Source organism: Pinus tabuliformis, chromosome 3_2, assembly GCF_031772625.1.
Source record: "Pinus tabuliformis cultivar Carrire ecotype Pingquan chromosome 3_2, CPIR1, whole genome shotgun sequence".
Taxonomy (NCBI): Eukaryota; Viridiplantae; Streptophyta; class Pinopsida; order Pinales; family Pinaceae; genus Pinus; species Pinus tabuliformis.
Window position 1 is genome coordinate 638,418,155 of NC_142302.1, and position 16,293 is coordinate 638,434,447.

Sequence of the window (16,293 nt, forward strand, 5' to 3'; positions counted from 1 at the left end):
GGAAGTTGTTAAAACCAAAGTGTAGGGGAAAATACATGCACCATCCAACATAGTAGTCCACACAAAGGTGACGATCGTTATAACCAATAACAAAGAATGGACTGTCTAATGCCCCAAGGAGTAGTCCACAAGGATGAGACAACAATGATAAACAATACAAAACATCTTCAATAATGTAAGTACTAAAATAACAAAAGTAGTTCAACTATATTAGTATAGGTTAAGAAGACATGCATTACAAATGTTTAAAGAATAGTTTTACAAACATTTAAAAAACATGTGTGAAAATGTGCTAGCCTTAACAGGCTTTTGAATTAAGCAAAGTCCCAAGACGCATATGGACACCATATATCACTAGTCTGAGTAGTGGTACATTGGAGGCATTCCTCACTCCTTAAATAATAAACTATAGACTCTCAAGGATATGTGGGAGGAGCCAAGGTGAAAAGTCCTTGCTCAAACAATTGGAGGGGTATATATAACCAACGGTGATGCTTGACCCTCGTGACTCTTGGACTACCCTCATGACTGTTCAACTTCCCATGACTTTTCAACTAACATGACTCTTTGAATTCTTGTGTGCATCCCTTGGACTTCACTTTACATTACATTCAGTTACAACGAATATTACCCATAGTGGTCATGTGGCCATGACATCTCATGACACAACTCGACTATACATTGTTGATATGCACTGGCTAATTGTGGTGTCCATGTTAAGTTGTTGCGCTGTTGAGCAATGGATGTACTCTTTATGTGCTTTGTGTGCTTTGTCTTGTCCTTCACATGGAATAGTGTTGTGGGGTCTTCAATGGCCTTAGTCTTGCATGATGGTTCAGTAGATGTATCCCTTTCGCTTATTGCTTGATATGCTTGGTACATTAATCCAAGCATATTGTTGTCTCACCGTGATCTGCCAGTGCATCTGTTCCTGCAATTCACTTATACTTAACATACCACACTCATAGCCATCGAAAATTAGGTGGATTCACCAACGACGAGATCTTTGACTCAGCCAACAATGTCACTTTCCCTACAACATCAAGCCCTTCACAGATGAGGTATTGTATGATGTTGCTCCTCTTGATGTTTGTTATGTATTATTAGGAAAACCATACTTGTGGAATTAAAATGTTGTATATGAGTCTAGACCTCACCCTGTGATTATTTCTTTGCGTGATACGTTATACAAGATACTAGAGTTAGTCCCACCTACTGCCACCTCTTTTATATCTGCCAAGAAATGCAGTAAGATCATCTCCTACGCTACGAAATTTATTTTCTTTCTGGTTCGCTCTGAAGGTAATGGGAAGTTATTAGCCACATGCATGGCCCCTGAGAAGGATTTGTCCAGGCACCAATAGCAGGTGGATACGGTCATGAAAAAATACAAGGGCATCTTTTCCTCATCTACAGGACTACTATTGCACTGTCAGGTCAAGCATTCGTTCGATCTAGCTCCCGGAGCACCTCTACCCAATAGGCCGATATATCACCTCTCCATTGTGGAAAATGCCAAGTACAGGCAGGATCATGAACAATGTTGAGTGCCACACAAGTTTCATGTGGGCGGCAAAGTCTGGTTATAGTTTTAGAAAGAACGCCTTACAAGAGCCCATCGGAAACTCATACCACTCCGATATGGTCCTTACACCATTACCAAGGTTGTGGGAAACAATTATTTGGAGCACATCATTCCTCCATTCCTTGGCTTGAACCAATTGTTCAATGTGTACCACCCTCGACAATGCTTCCTACCATTCCTGGACACGTCAAAGATTGTAGAAGATCTCACCAGCGACGAGGTTCAATGTGGACCATTGCTTCCTAAGGGGGGAGGAATGACCCAAGTGGATATTGGTGGCCACTTTCCTATTCCACTTGGATGCACAACATTGTCACTTTCAGTTTTTTGGTTTCCTTAATTGTAGCACAATTTACTATTTTTGGAGGTTTTTAGGGTCCTCAGCTTCCTGAGCCATTTTGAGGCCCTAATCGACGTTTTTTACGGAAAAAGGAGAGAAGAAAAATATCCTTAATTGGCTTCCCAGTTTGCTTTCGCCTTCCCTTCGAGATATTCGAAACAAGACGTTATGATAGCTGAATGGAGATCGTATGACAAAGCTATGACCCCGGGAAGTTGATGTAACAATTTACCCAAACAGGGCCCACAGTTTTGGTGCTTCATCTCCTTCAGTTAGGTTTTTGGATGTTTAGGTTTTTCCATTATTTCTCAATAATAAATAGGGCTTTGAGCCTCATTATAACATAGTTCAAAGGCAAGTACCCACAACATCTCTTCTCAGAGATAAGCTACCATCGTCTACACTATTCTTATTTCCATTCTATTTGTAAGAATATTTCGGTATTTTATATTAATGAGATGAAGTGTTTTTTCTACTGCATCAATTTATTTATATATGTACTTTGTTGCATTCATGTTTAAATCTAGATCAATTATTCCAGTTCATAATAAAACCCTAGGATATTATTAATTTCTTGAAATACCTCATGTGACCACAACCATAAGGGGAGCGTTGTAATTCTAACCCACCATAGAACCACTGAAATCCAATTAGTGTGAGAATAAAATTTTGTTATCCATTTTTTGAGGAAGAGATCCCGCGAAGCCCAATTTCATTACTAATGTAAAAGCCTGCCTACATCCTCGATCAATTGTGTAAGACATCCTATCCAACCTTTTACAAATATAATGCATCTTAGAGAGTAACCTATAACTAGAATGAAATGTTTGATACTCTAGCTTCTCATGACTGCCATGTCCATTCTTTTACTAGTGAACTTGGCCACCATTGCTTCCTCTTTCATCCTAGAGATGTAGTTTAACTTAATATCAACTCCTAAAACTATACTAGGTTCATCTTTCTTATGCTTCATACACTTTTTTTCTTGATTTTGGAATAGTCTTCAATTCCGGCTATAGTGGGTGTGATCGAGAGTTTAATGAAGTACAACCACTTTGCATCACCTAGGTATGTCGCATAAGAAACTAGGAGGAGAAGATAAGCATGGGGGTACCTAGGAGGAAAGAAGTTGCAACATTGAAACCAACTGATGGAAAATGAAGAGGTAAAAGAGGACAAATGAGTGAAGGCGATAGATATTCGAAGAGGGAGCCCATACAAGCTACTCGATGGAGAGTAGGGTACACAAGAAAGAAATGTGATTGGGAAAGGGCATGTAGGTCAGGGAGGGGTGGTAGGTGGAGGGGGCAGAGAAAAGACACATAGTCTGTCATGTGGAGGAGCCACTGACATAGAGAAAGTGTTATGGCCAAAAATATGTATCAGAGATTTCAGAGGTGGGAATCCCACTAGAGAAAACCAAATATGGTAACATTCATAGGGGTCATCAGATTGGGGTCTTGTATTTTTATCTTTTATTCTAAGGCTAAGCTGTTGGGAAGCCATGTCAATTGATTCAAAAGCTATGAACATGGTATCTACTTATAGAATTACATTTCTAATTATGAACTCTTTCTCTTAATAAATTTACGTACGACTTCTTTCCGAATACAAAATATTAAACATTTCCTCCAAATTTTGTAGAATTGATCTGTAACAACCCAACACTATCTCTATTTTTTTAAATAATCAACTATTTTAAGTAAATTCCACGGATATTGGTATTCATAGCTTGCACTTGAGTTTCAGATCTTAGCAAGTTTACTATAGGTTCAATATGAATGCCTTAAAACTAACACTTACTCTGGTAATCACATTCTTGCATTTCATTTTTCTTCTTCCTTCGTAACTCTTGTATTTTTATCTTCTATTCTCAGGCTAAGCTATTAGTAAGCCATGTCTACTGATTCAAAAGCTATAAATAGGGTATATATTTATACCATCATGCTTATAATTATAAATTCCTTCGCTTAATTAGTTTACTTACGACTTCTTTTTTAACACAGAACAATAGATATTTCCTTCAAATTTTAACTATCGAATTCTGCTTCAATTTTTTTTAAATAATCAACTATTTTAAATTTTGATTATTATAAATGATATTTATATAACATTCTTTTTATTTAATCAATTCAATTAAAAGCATCTTAATAAGTTTTAAAATAAATTTTAACATTTAAATTATTTTATCATTAAAATATTATGTAGAAATTTCTACCATTTACTAATAATTATTGATAATTGAATAATATTTTAGAAACATTCTTCCAAAATAGACACATATATCACAAGTTGTCATATAAACTCTTATAATCAAACATTTATATATAATAAATATCAAAATTCTTATTCATCTTAATATAAATATTATTTATTTGTAAATAAAATTTATTACAATATCATAGTTTATCAACATTACATTCTAACAACATTTTCATGAGAGATTTTTCTTTTAATTAATAATTAATAAATTTAATAAAATAATACAATGAAATAAATCAGTAAAATTTAGAACATACCATACCATAAGTTATGATAATGCGTTAAAGGAAAAAGGAAAATTACAGAAAAAATAAAACCTAATCCACATAGTTTAAGCTACCCAACACGGATAACAGATCTGCAAAGTGGACATGATTTTTTCTCACGAATCCACAGGAGAATGCACTTGGAATGATAGTGGTGTTTGCATGGCAATTGTTTTGCAGGATCTTCACGGGAAAACGGCTCGTGACAAATTGCGCACACCACTCTATAGCTGCTTTCACTTTCTTCGCTAATCATGGCTAATGGCAACTTATCCACTGCTACACGAAGACTATCAGGAACAATCATGATAATTTCATCTCTGAAATCGAAGTTATAACTATTGCCCTCCAGATGTTGTTTGATCTCACGCCATGTGAATCTGGAGTTCCATATAATTTGACCTCCACTGGAACCATCGTCTGGTTGGTTGGGTTGGCCATGATACTGTATGTCTCGAAAAACAATAATATTCTCTCGAAATGTCAATGTTGTTAAATAGTCATCGCCATCGTCATATTCCCGATCATCGACTCTAACACGACGAACGTTATCTCCGCGCCATTCACCATCTAAGTCGCGGATATCAATATTCTCTGATAAACCCTCGATCTGAATACTGGTTCTGGGATGAATCATCTGTCCACGCAGTTGATCGTTCAATTCCCAAGGATCGTGTGGGAAATATATAGAAAACTTATTAAACCTCACAACAGACATGTGTTGGAATTCAATTCCAACTGCAACATAAACAGTTGGACAAAAATCTGATTTGTTGTAGATATTCCAGACTGTTGGGTGCCTCAAAGTCATGCTTGATATTTTCCACATTAATGTGCATTAAATTTTCAGCATTAAATTCCCCTGCAACAGCCGACTTCATTTCTTCAAAAGGTATCATCGCTTACTGCATTCAATAAGAAGATAAGATTTAGAAGATATTTTTATTATCTTATTGTTTAAAGTCAGATATGATTTAACATATAAATGTAATGAACAACAGTTCTATTTTAAGTTAGAAGAATGATAGAGAGTCTTTTTTGTAACGCACAGCAGTGCTGAAACTGTAATTTTCAGATAGGGAAAAATCAGTTTGTGGAACTGAAGAGTTCTTGTTGAATCCCTCTATCAAGAGGAAGATGCTTTTCAGCATAGACTGGTGAATCCCGCTGTCAGGAGGAAGATGCTTTTCAAGACTGGTGAATCCCTCTGTCAAGAGGAAGATGCTTTTCAGCATAGACTGGTGAATCCCTCCGTTAAGAGGAAGATGTTTTGTAATAGCAATTGTGAAAATCCCTCTATGCGAGGAAGACGAATTTGTATCAGTTGGTTTACTGTTTATAAATAGAAGTTTTATTTGCACATTGTTGTTACACAGTAAGCAGAAAATAGTTGCACGTTGCTTTTACACCGTAACCAGAAAATAGTCTTGACGTCAAAACAGAGTGTTGCTAATACACGAGTTTCAGCGTTGCTGAAACACCATATTCCGCAAACGATTTTTATTTTCATTGCCTTAAAATAGAGTATTGTTATGTTTTGTTCAGTTTTGTTGGAATTATCAGAAATTCCCAACATGGTATCACAACCCGTCCAGGCTCTTTGAAGACATCAAAGAAGCTGAAGGAAGGCTTCTTGCTGCAACAGCTTCTCCAGGAGAGTGAAGACTCAGTCAAGAAAAATCCAAGGTATTTCTCAAGCTAGTTTTCTGTGTTACTATTGAAGACAGTCAGTTATTTTAATACATAGTCAAGTATTTTTGAAAAGTGCAAGAATGGCCAGCACTAGCACTAGCATGGGTATTCTTAATACTCAGCTCCCACTACTTAATGGGAAAAATTAGGACTATTGGGCAATAGTTATGAGAGATTTGCTTTTCTCAGAAGATTTATGGGAATTTGTTGAACATGGTTTTGAAAAACCAGCAAATGAAAATGAGTTTAATAGCTTAACTCAAGTAGAGAAACAACTGTTGAAGAAATATAAGAAGGAGGATGCTAAGGCCCTCTACTTCTTGTATCGAGCAGTGGATGAGAGTGGGCTTCCAAGGATAACAGCAGCCAAGACATCTAGAGAAGCATGGAAAACTCTCAAGACAGCCTATCAAGGCATGGAGAAAGTGAAGACAGTAAAACATCAGTTCATTGAGGAGGAAGCTTGTGATAAAAGCTTAGAAAAGACAATGAATGTGAAGACAATTGTGTCTCACAAAGAAGAAGAGGAAGGGACAGCAACAAATAACCCTTCCTTGGTGGCTCCTCCTCCACCACAAAACGTACATCAAACCACACCACAAGCTGGAATTCGAACAGCTTTGAAAAGTCAAGGAAGTGCTTCTCCAAGCACACCACAGGGATCAGAAATACCCTCAAGTTCGGATGGAACTCCAAGCACACCAAGAATCTTCCAAGATTCAGAAATCTGAATGAGATTTATGAACAAGGAGAGGTAAGTAACAATACCAGTCTGAATTCATTATTCGCTTTGTATTGTCATGTTAATGAACTAGTTCATTTTGAAGAGGCTGTAAATGAAGATAAATGGATTGAAGCAATGAATGAAGAAATTGGTGCAATTGAAAAGAGTAAAACATGGGAGTTAGTGGACTTCCCTAAAGGCAAAGATGCCATTGGAGTTAAGTGGGTCTATAAGACCAAAAGTAATGCTGAAGGCAAGATTGACAGGCACAAAGCAAGACTTGTTGTGAAAGGCTACAAGCAGCAACAAGGCAAAGAATATGATGAAACCTTTGCACCAGTAGCAAGAATGGAAACAATCAGAACAATGTTGTCTATTGCAGCACAACACAAATGGAAGATTTATCAGATGGATGTTAAATCTGCATTCCTGAATAGAGTGTTAAAAGAAGAGGTTTATGTTGAACAACGTCTAGGCTATGAAGTTGAAGGCCAAGAGCATAAAGTCTGCAAAGTGAAGAAGGCTCTTTATGGGTTGAAGCAAGCTCCAAGAGCATGGTATAGCAGAATAGATGCTTATCTAATTGAGAATGGGTTTGATAAGTGTGATGGTGAACCCACACTCTACATAAAGGAGAATGACGGTAAGATTCCTATTGTTGTTTTATATGTAGATGATTTGATTTTTACCAGCAATGAGCCTTATCTCATTGTTGATTTTAAAGCAGTCATGAAAAGTGAATTTGAAACATGACTGACTTGGGCTTCTTAAGATATTTTCTTGGAATTGAAGTAGACCAAAGTGAAAATGGTGTTTTCATTTCTCAATTTAAATATGTAGAAGCAGTGTTGAAGAGATTTAACATGCAGAACAACAAGGCAACTGTGACTCCAACTGTAATGGGGTTGAAATTGACCAAAGAAGATAGCAGCAAGGATTTTGATCCAAAATTGGACAAGAGCATAGTTGGCAGCCTTATGTACTTGACTTCAACTAGGCCAGACATTATGCATGCTGTGAGTTTAATCTCTAGATTTATGGAAAGACTGAAAGAGACTCATTGGTAGGCAGCCAAGAGGATTCTAAGGTATGTGAATGGAACGAAGGGGTTTGGTATTTTATACTCCTCTTCTGAAAGTTTCATGTTGACAGGTTACACTGACAATGATTGGGTTGGAAGTGTTGATGATAGGAAAAGAACATCGGGGTATGTGTTTCATATGGGTTCGGGAGTCATCTCATGGGCTTCCAAGAAGCAACCAGTTGTGTCTTTGTCAACATCAGAGGTAGAGTATGTGGCAGCAATAGCAGCAACATGCCAAGCAGTGTGGCTGAGAAGAGTTCTTAGACAAGAAAAGGGCACAACCATTTACTATGACAATAGCTCGGCAATAGCATTGTCTAAAAACTCTGTTTTTCATAAAAGGACAAAGCACATAGACACCAAATTTCACTTCATACGTGAATTGGTTAACAATGGTGAGATTGTTTTGCAGCACTGCAGAAGAGAGGATCAGTTCGATGATATCTTGACAAAACCATTGGGAAAGAAAGTTTTGATCATTTCAGGAAATGCCTGGGTATGCAGAAAAACCCAGCAGTTGAAATTAAGGGGGAGTGTTGGAATTTAATTCCAACTGCAACATAAACAGCTCGACAGAAATCTGATTTGCTGTAGATATTCCAGACTGTTGGATGCCTCAAAGTCGTGCATGATATTTTCCACATTAATGTGCATTAAATTTTCAGCATTAAATTCCCCTCCAACAACCAACTTCATTTCTTCAAAAGGCATCACTGCTTGCTGCATTCAATATGCAGATAAGCTTTAGAAGATATTTTTATTATCTTATTGTTTAAATTCAAATGTGTTTTAACATATAAATGTAATGAACAACAGTTCTGTTCTAAGTTCGAAGAATGATAGAGAGTCTTTTTTGTAATGCACAACAGTGCTGAAACTATAATTTTCAGATAACGAAAAATTAGTTTGTGGAACTGAAGAGTTCCTGTTGAATCCCTTTGTCAAGAGGAAGATGTTTTTCAGCATAGACTGGTGAATCCATCTGCCAAGAGGAAGATGCTTTTCAACATAGACTGGTGAATCCCTCTGTTAAGAGGAAGATGCTTTTCAGCATAGACTGGTGAATCCCTCTTTCAAGAGGAAGATGCTTTTCAGCATAGACTAGTGAATCCCTCTGTTAAGAGGAAGATGTTTTGTAATAGAAATTGTGAAAATCCCTCTATGTGAGGAAGACGAATTTGTATCAGTTGGTTTACTGTTTATAAATAGAAGTTTTATTTGCACGTTACAGTTACACCGTAAGCAGAAAATAGTTGCACGTTGCTGTTACACCGTAAGCAGAAAATAGTCTTGACGTCAAAATAGAGTGTTGCTAATACATGAGTTTCAGCATTGCTGAAACACCATTGCTAATACATTGCAAACAACAACTGACCAAACTGTGTTGCTGAAACACCGTATTCCACAAATGATTTTTATTTTCGCTGTGTTAAAACAGGTATTGTTCTATTTTGTTTAGTTTTGTTTGGAATTATCATAAATTCCCAACAACACGAAGTTGTCATCTTCAATTCTGCTCGTTAGGGTTGTTGTAGCCGCCGTTGAGCTTTGCATAGCAGGAGGAATAATACCTCCATTTGCCTCAGCTTCCGCTTCTAGGGCTCTCATAACAACGAGAATCGATCCTCTCAGATATTCGTCATTATCATTTGCATATATAACGAACTAATTCAAATATAGAAAATTTATTGCACTCCTCTACTATATGAAAGTCCTAGCCTCACTACTACATAAAGGGGGGTTTTAAGACAATATTTGAGACAATTTTTGGGTAGATTGTCTTAATTTAATACAAAAAAAAACTTGTGTATTGTCTTAGATATTTTCTTTAAGCAGGTGTCTCAAAAATTATTGTCTTAAAGATTATTGTCTTAAAAAATATTGTCTAAAAAATTTTCTCCATAAAAACAATATATAACACAAGCATTATTGTTTCTTAGGAGAACAACACTCATATTAGAGACACTATGTCTTTAATACTAGCCATTGACTCTCTATACATAATAATTTTTGTATTAAAGATCACTTTTGTCTCTCTAGAGACAATTTAGAACAATGAATCCAGAAATATCTCACCATTGAAATAAATTGATATAAAAAACATTTAACTAAAAATAAACTATAAAATCGTTGATTAATTCATGTTAGTGCACAGTGGAATCAAACCACCAAGCAGATGCTCTTCCATTGAGCTAGCACACTTTAAAGAATTACGTGAAGAGTTATGGCAATCTTGAAAACTAAATTTATAGCCATTGATTTAAAAAAAGAATACAAAATACAAAAAGGTTCTGACACATGATCTATAATCTTTATAAAAACTATAATCATGAAGACCATATTTTTAACTTACCAAAAATAGTAATTGCCCCAAAACGTGCAAAGAGAGGCGGATTATATCTCTAGCAAAAAATTTCAAAATCTTAGAGTTGAATGTTTATGTATACATGCTATCTTGCTACAATCCATGTGTTGAGATTTCATTCCATGTTAAGACTTCTTTTTCTTCATGTTCTTCTCCACACATGTATGTTTCTATTATTGCGTATATGCACCCATATAAAATTCTATAACAAAATGTCTTGATTTCCAAACGTAAAACAAAAAGAATTATGATTTGTGAATCCATAATTTGTGATTGAGTCGTTATTAAAGCAAAAGAAATGAAATGCAACAGATATATTATCTTGCACCTTTGCAATCAATTCTCCCTACTTAAAAGTTAATAGACTTGGAATATGTTTTTCCTTTGAATTTAAGCTAGATAGGTTCATGGCTCCATCCTATCTCCACAATGATTTTGGGCCCTCTATGGCTTGGGAGTTCCACACAAGCAATTATTTATGAGAATGTAGAGTACTGATGACCGAGAACATATGCTAAAAATTTCATTTATGTTTCTACTAAATGAAAAGATATATCATGATAATGAAGAAAACAATAGCATGTTTCTAATTAAACAAGTGAACATTCATTATAAATAGGAGAGGATGACATAATAGAAGACAAACTACTCTTCAGTAGCCAGTGCCAAGAAAACATGGTGCACATTCAACAAAAAAATTAAAAAATACGTGTGAAAAGTTGCAAACTATGAACTTTAAAGAAAAAGGTCAAAGAACTCCTTACCGCAATTGCTCGAGCAACATCTATCCACCAGTACAAAGTACTTGAAAGAATAGCAACAATTAGACCAATTGTGTTGGTGATCACATCAAAGAAATGATATTCAAGATATGCCTTGACAATCTCATTAGTAAAAATTCAACAATACATTGCGAGGAACAACTTCACAAAAGTAGCTAAAACCATAATTCCAACCACACAATTCCATTTGTCACCATCTAAAGATAAACCATCCTCCCGTGGAAATTTGGATATAGAGTTGAAAAAAGTTAATTCCTTGTATGCAAATTGGAAAAATAGTTTGACTCGCAGAATACAATACACAAAATTCTCACCATAAAGTACATGATAGAGCAATCAAGTTGTATACCTATTGTTGAATGAATGAATAAATGTGCACTGTTGTTGTATAAAATTTTGATATTTTGGGAACCCCAGCCAGCATAGAAACCCTAGGGCAAGAAAATTCCCTTAGAATATTACACTTTCCACATCTTCATGTAGGTTCTCAACTCTATTTCAATGTACTAAAGGGAGTTTATGCCACTATAGCATGTATTTGAGCAATATATTCACCCTAACTGATTAATTATTTAGGCCTTTGCATGGTTTATATACTCTCAACTTCACTTTTTCCAAAATTAAAGGTGGAGTTAATTATTGGTTATTTGACTTAGAGTCATTGTTACTGTTAGTTAGGCTTATTGAAAGGGCATCAACCCAAAGGATATGAAGTAACAACGTGACTCTGTAATTTTTTACTATCTAAGTTTAAAACTCTCCCCTTCCACCTTGGAAGGCATCTAAGAATAGTTTCTTGCTGCCTAAAACATGTGTGTGGAACAGTTGTCTTGGCATGAGTACATCTGCTTGGATTTTTAATTGGAGTGGCCCCCATTGTGACACAAGACAATCCACCCACTCCCTCTCGCAGTATATTTTTAGGTTTGCTTCATTTTTTAATATTTTATTTTCAATTATCTCAGCATGTGGGCCATTTTGATTTTCTTATTTTCAGCAGTTAGATGATGAATGATATGTACATGGAAAGTTTGAATAATGGTAGCAGCAATTCGAAGTAGATAAACAACTTTTCCTTTCTTTATGAAAACATAAACAAAAACAATACATACACGTAATACCAACCATTATATCAAAGACTTGGGAGTTGAGAAATGTGTTGAAACTGTATGTTCCCAGATTGACACATTGGCAGGGTTCTTGGTTAGGATTAAGTGTAGCACTCTGAACCCCAAGATTTGCCTGCCACTCCTATTCCCTAGGATTTACATCTTCACCTGTATAATAGTGAGAAATATTTTATAATATTGATATTTAATGGCATGTCTGAGCTATTTTTCATCCACGTCAAGTTGCAGAGGTTTAACACTGCAAGGGTACATGCTTCATGTTTCTATTTCAACTCACCTGATATTTTTGGGTAGTAAAAGAACTAAGAACTAAGGATACAATAGATAAGGTATTTCAATGAACTTCGAAAGGCAGTAGAAATCTTAGTCCCTTCAAATAAGCTTCTAAGTAACTAAAATTTGTCAAATGACTCAAACTATTACATGTAAACAGATTTCAATGGATAAGAAAATTTAATTATCCTATTTCTATTTCAATGGATAAGCAAATTTAATGAAATTATTTATCCATTGAAAGTGAACTTCAATGAAGAAGAATTCAATTATCCTATATATATTTCTGTTTCACTTTTAAAACTCTGTTCTTGAGCAAATAAGTAATTTATGGATAAGCTTTTATGTTTCAACCTATGATGCATGGGTACGGTAAGGTGTGGGTACAGTAAAATAAGGATTAAGATATTTTGAACTATGGGTACAGGGGTACAACAAATTTATTTTGCAAAGGAGGAGGTCATGAGGATGCAAGTACAAAAAGTACCAGCACCATTGTTAGAGGGGTAGAAGTACTCAAGAAACTGTTGTTTGAATGCTCTGTGAGTTTTGAGAGAAGGCTTTGCCTATAGAACTGTAACCCATGTTATGAAACTTAGAATTGATCAGGGGTGAAAACCTATTTGCTGACCTTGCAAACTGATTTTGTTATAGCTTGAAAATATCTATGAAATCATTTTGATAGAGACCAGAAATAGGGGAGAGGTTGATTCCCATAAAACATCAAAGTTTTGGTACGAATTTGATATTTGAGAGATTCTGTTCTAGCATTTCTAGATTACTCACATTGAACTTTTTATGGTCAAAATTTTGAGCCATCAAGTGTGGCTCATCCTCAGGAGGTAGAGATGTTAATTATGATGGGTTTTAAAATTGTAACATATTAGAAATAATAAATCTGACTAGAACAATCTTAATCTATGAATGATGAAAAACCAGATCCAATGAACAACCTATAAAATATTGGATAAGACTGTGGCATTCGAAATCATAGTGGGAAAAACAATCCATTTTTGCACAGTAATTAATCATGGCCATCATTTAAAGAAATAAGAAATGTAGTTGGACGGCTAAAAAAGTAGCCTCTATTGTCTCAGCACGAGGGGCTCCCAAGCACAAGTAAACTCCTTTGGCAGTTGTGGACAACAGATAGAGAAGGATCCAGATTCTGCTCCTCACTCAATTTCTCCACATGCAACTTTAAGTCATATGATCTCTGGTTTGTCCAACTCCCAAGAAAAACCATCATCCAGTTAGCCTTAGTGGCTTCAAAGCCACAAAAGACAGCGAGGGATGTAACAGTAGTATCTTGGTTAGGGCCACTCCTAGCAACTTGAACAAGAAGCATTCAACTCTGATGGGGTTTTAATGAATCCTTGGTCTTTCCAAGAGGTGATCAAGCAATCTAAGGTCCCTTTAGCCCCCAAAAGCTAGACAATGCTAGCAGTTTCATTGTGAGGAGCCTCGATAGTACCCCAACTTTAAAGGTGTCTTCAGAGAAGATTGATCAAATATCCACAACTTCCATAGAGGTTTAGTTTGTATGTTCAATAGTTTGTGGCCAAGTAGTGATGACTTGATGGAATGGATAGTGGAGAATTGAGGTAATGTTAAGATTTTATGCCACAGGTTTCTTTGTAGATATTTTTGATAAGCCTGAAGACAGGTAGTGTAAAGTTGTAAACTGGAGAAGGGATATTGAATTTCAGTAGGGTTCATTTTTTTAAAGTCATGGACTCTTAATTTCAATCTGAACACATAATCTCTAAGATCAACCCTAAAATGGGTATATTACCAATCCTCTTCTTACATCTTTGGGAAGATGAAGTAAAGGAGTGAATTGGAGATTCTCTTGGTAAATTTATTTATGTTGACCTAGTGAAAAATTGGAATCTTCACCACCAAGGGTATAGCTCGATTGGTGATTGCTGTGATATGAAGTCATAGTGAAAATTTGATGTTCAAGGTTCAAATCCCCTTATTTACCATGTGAGCCATGTGTGGGGGCACGTAAGGGTTCATTTAATCAATAATATGATATGAAGCATGGAGAAGAAAATCCATGGCTAATATGAGCTCAATATTAGGGTAACTTTTAAGACAAGGAGTAGGATTATAACTGCGCAAAAAAACAACAAGAGTATGTAAAATGATTTATTAAAAACAAAACTGTAATACTTCGCATACAAGTATGACCCAATAAAGGTGCACGGGTTTTTGGTGTTTGGGTGTTGCAAGCCCATGCTTCCTTTTAATCTATATTCATAAGACTAGCATTTGTAAATAAATGGGTACTTGCAAGAGTTGTTGTCAATATAGGAGGGTTTCCACTAATGGACATACAAGAAAAAAAGTTAGAAAGCTTTTAATCTGTATTTGAGAAATTGAAAGCAATTATGCCCGATATCAGAGAATATATAAAACCGTAAATGCAAACTTTGTAAACTTAGTTTATGAGAGATTATAGAAACTTCAAATGTAAAAAGAAAATGTGCAAATAGCTATTCTAATTTGACATTCATAATGAAAAATTCAAAGTATGTTACAGCGCACTCAGGCTCACCAAACCTCTCTGGTAGTGAAAGAGCAGCATGTTTGACCTACAAAATCAAGAGCATATAAATTCTATTAATTTCTAAAATGGAGCCCCAAAAAATCCTTGTTCAGAAAGAGAGTTCAACTCCTGAGACTTGCAAAACGATAAGCTGTGTGATCTGTGTCCAGTGTGACATCAAGGAGTTCAGGACCAAATTTCAACCAAAGAAATCATGGGTTGCATTGTATATGTATGAGGGATATTAAGACCTCTATTCCAAGATGTAACATGTATATTTAGCACTGTTTTTTGGATGAAGTATGATTTTTATTCATTCTCGTATCTTGTTTTCTGTTTTCCTACAATGCTTTAATGGTTTTGACAGCTTTTCCACAACTTTCACTAACTTTGTGTGTAGGTGCAGCTTCTGTAGCTGTAGCACTCTGACACTGCAAGCTTGATTCTGCAACAGTTGTTTGACTCTACCTTTCCCAGACTTGCACCATCCAACGAGAGAACAAATTATGAACTCAATTATAGCACAAATCTAACTCTAATTCTTGGTCAAGGGTTCATTCACTAGATTTCCTTGTTTGAGTTGGAATAGGAATTCAATTAGATCCAATTTATAGCTCCATTTTCATGGCTGTCAACTTTTCATTGTCCTTCATTATTTATTAACAATACCTGGAGAAGTAAACAAATTTGGAAATTACTAATAGTTAGGAGAGATTTGTAAAGCATCTCCTCTCCATAGATACAATTTACCTTCGAAAGTGGTCAATCTGCACCAAATTTTATTTGTTTTTAGCTGTGTAAAAAGTGTTATTATCTCTTATTTGGCTTGTAGGTTTTAACCCTGTACATAAATTACCTGCATATGAATTCTTAAACAAAGAAAATAAGCTATGCAAGAGCATAACCCATAAAACACATATGCACAGAGATTTTCCCCTAGATCCCAAAACCGAGACTACCAGCTTGATTTTTCATTATGTTCCTTTCAATGTTAGAATACATATTTATACATGCCGAAGCATCCAATACCATGGACCGAAAACCATTGCGTTCAATACCATGGACTGAAAACCATTGTGTCCAAAAAACATGTGTGAAAATCATGCACAAAACCCCCTATTAACTACGTGGAAAGAATATAACACAACCCAACAATATCCCACTTGTTGTTTTCTTTCCACAGGGGGCCACAGGAGAGCTTCGTCATTTTTCAGCCCTGAGATTCCCATTGCTTCT

The 16,293-nt window shown here is 35.7% G+C and overlaps 1 protein-coding gene across 1 annotated transcript; it reads right to left on the reverse strand.

Moving 5' to 3' along the window:
- Positions 1-4,523: 4,523 nt before the first annotated feature.
- LOC149182235 (uncharacterized) lies at positions 4,524-5,264 on the reverse strand. The gene has a single exon (XM_089414498.1). The coding sequence runs from the start codon at positions 5,262-5,264 to the stop codon at positions 4,524-4,526; it is 741 nt and encodes a 246-aa protein (XP_089270624.1).
- Positions 5,265-16,293: the final 11,029 nt, after the last annotated feature.

Coding starts and splice junctions, on each gene's coding strand:
- LOC149182235 (XM_089414498.1), bottom strand. CDS start 5,264: ATGACTTTGAGGCACCCAACAGTCTGGAATATCTACAACAAATCAGAT.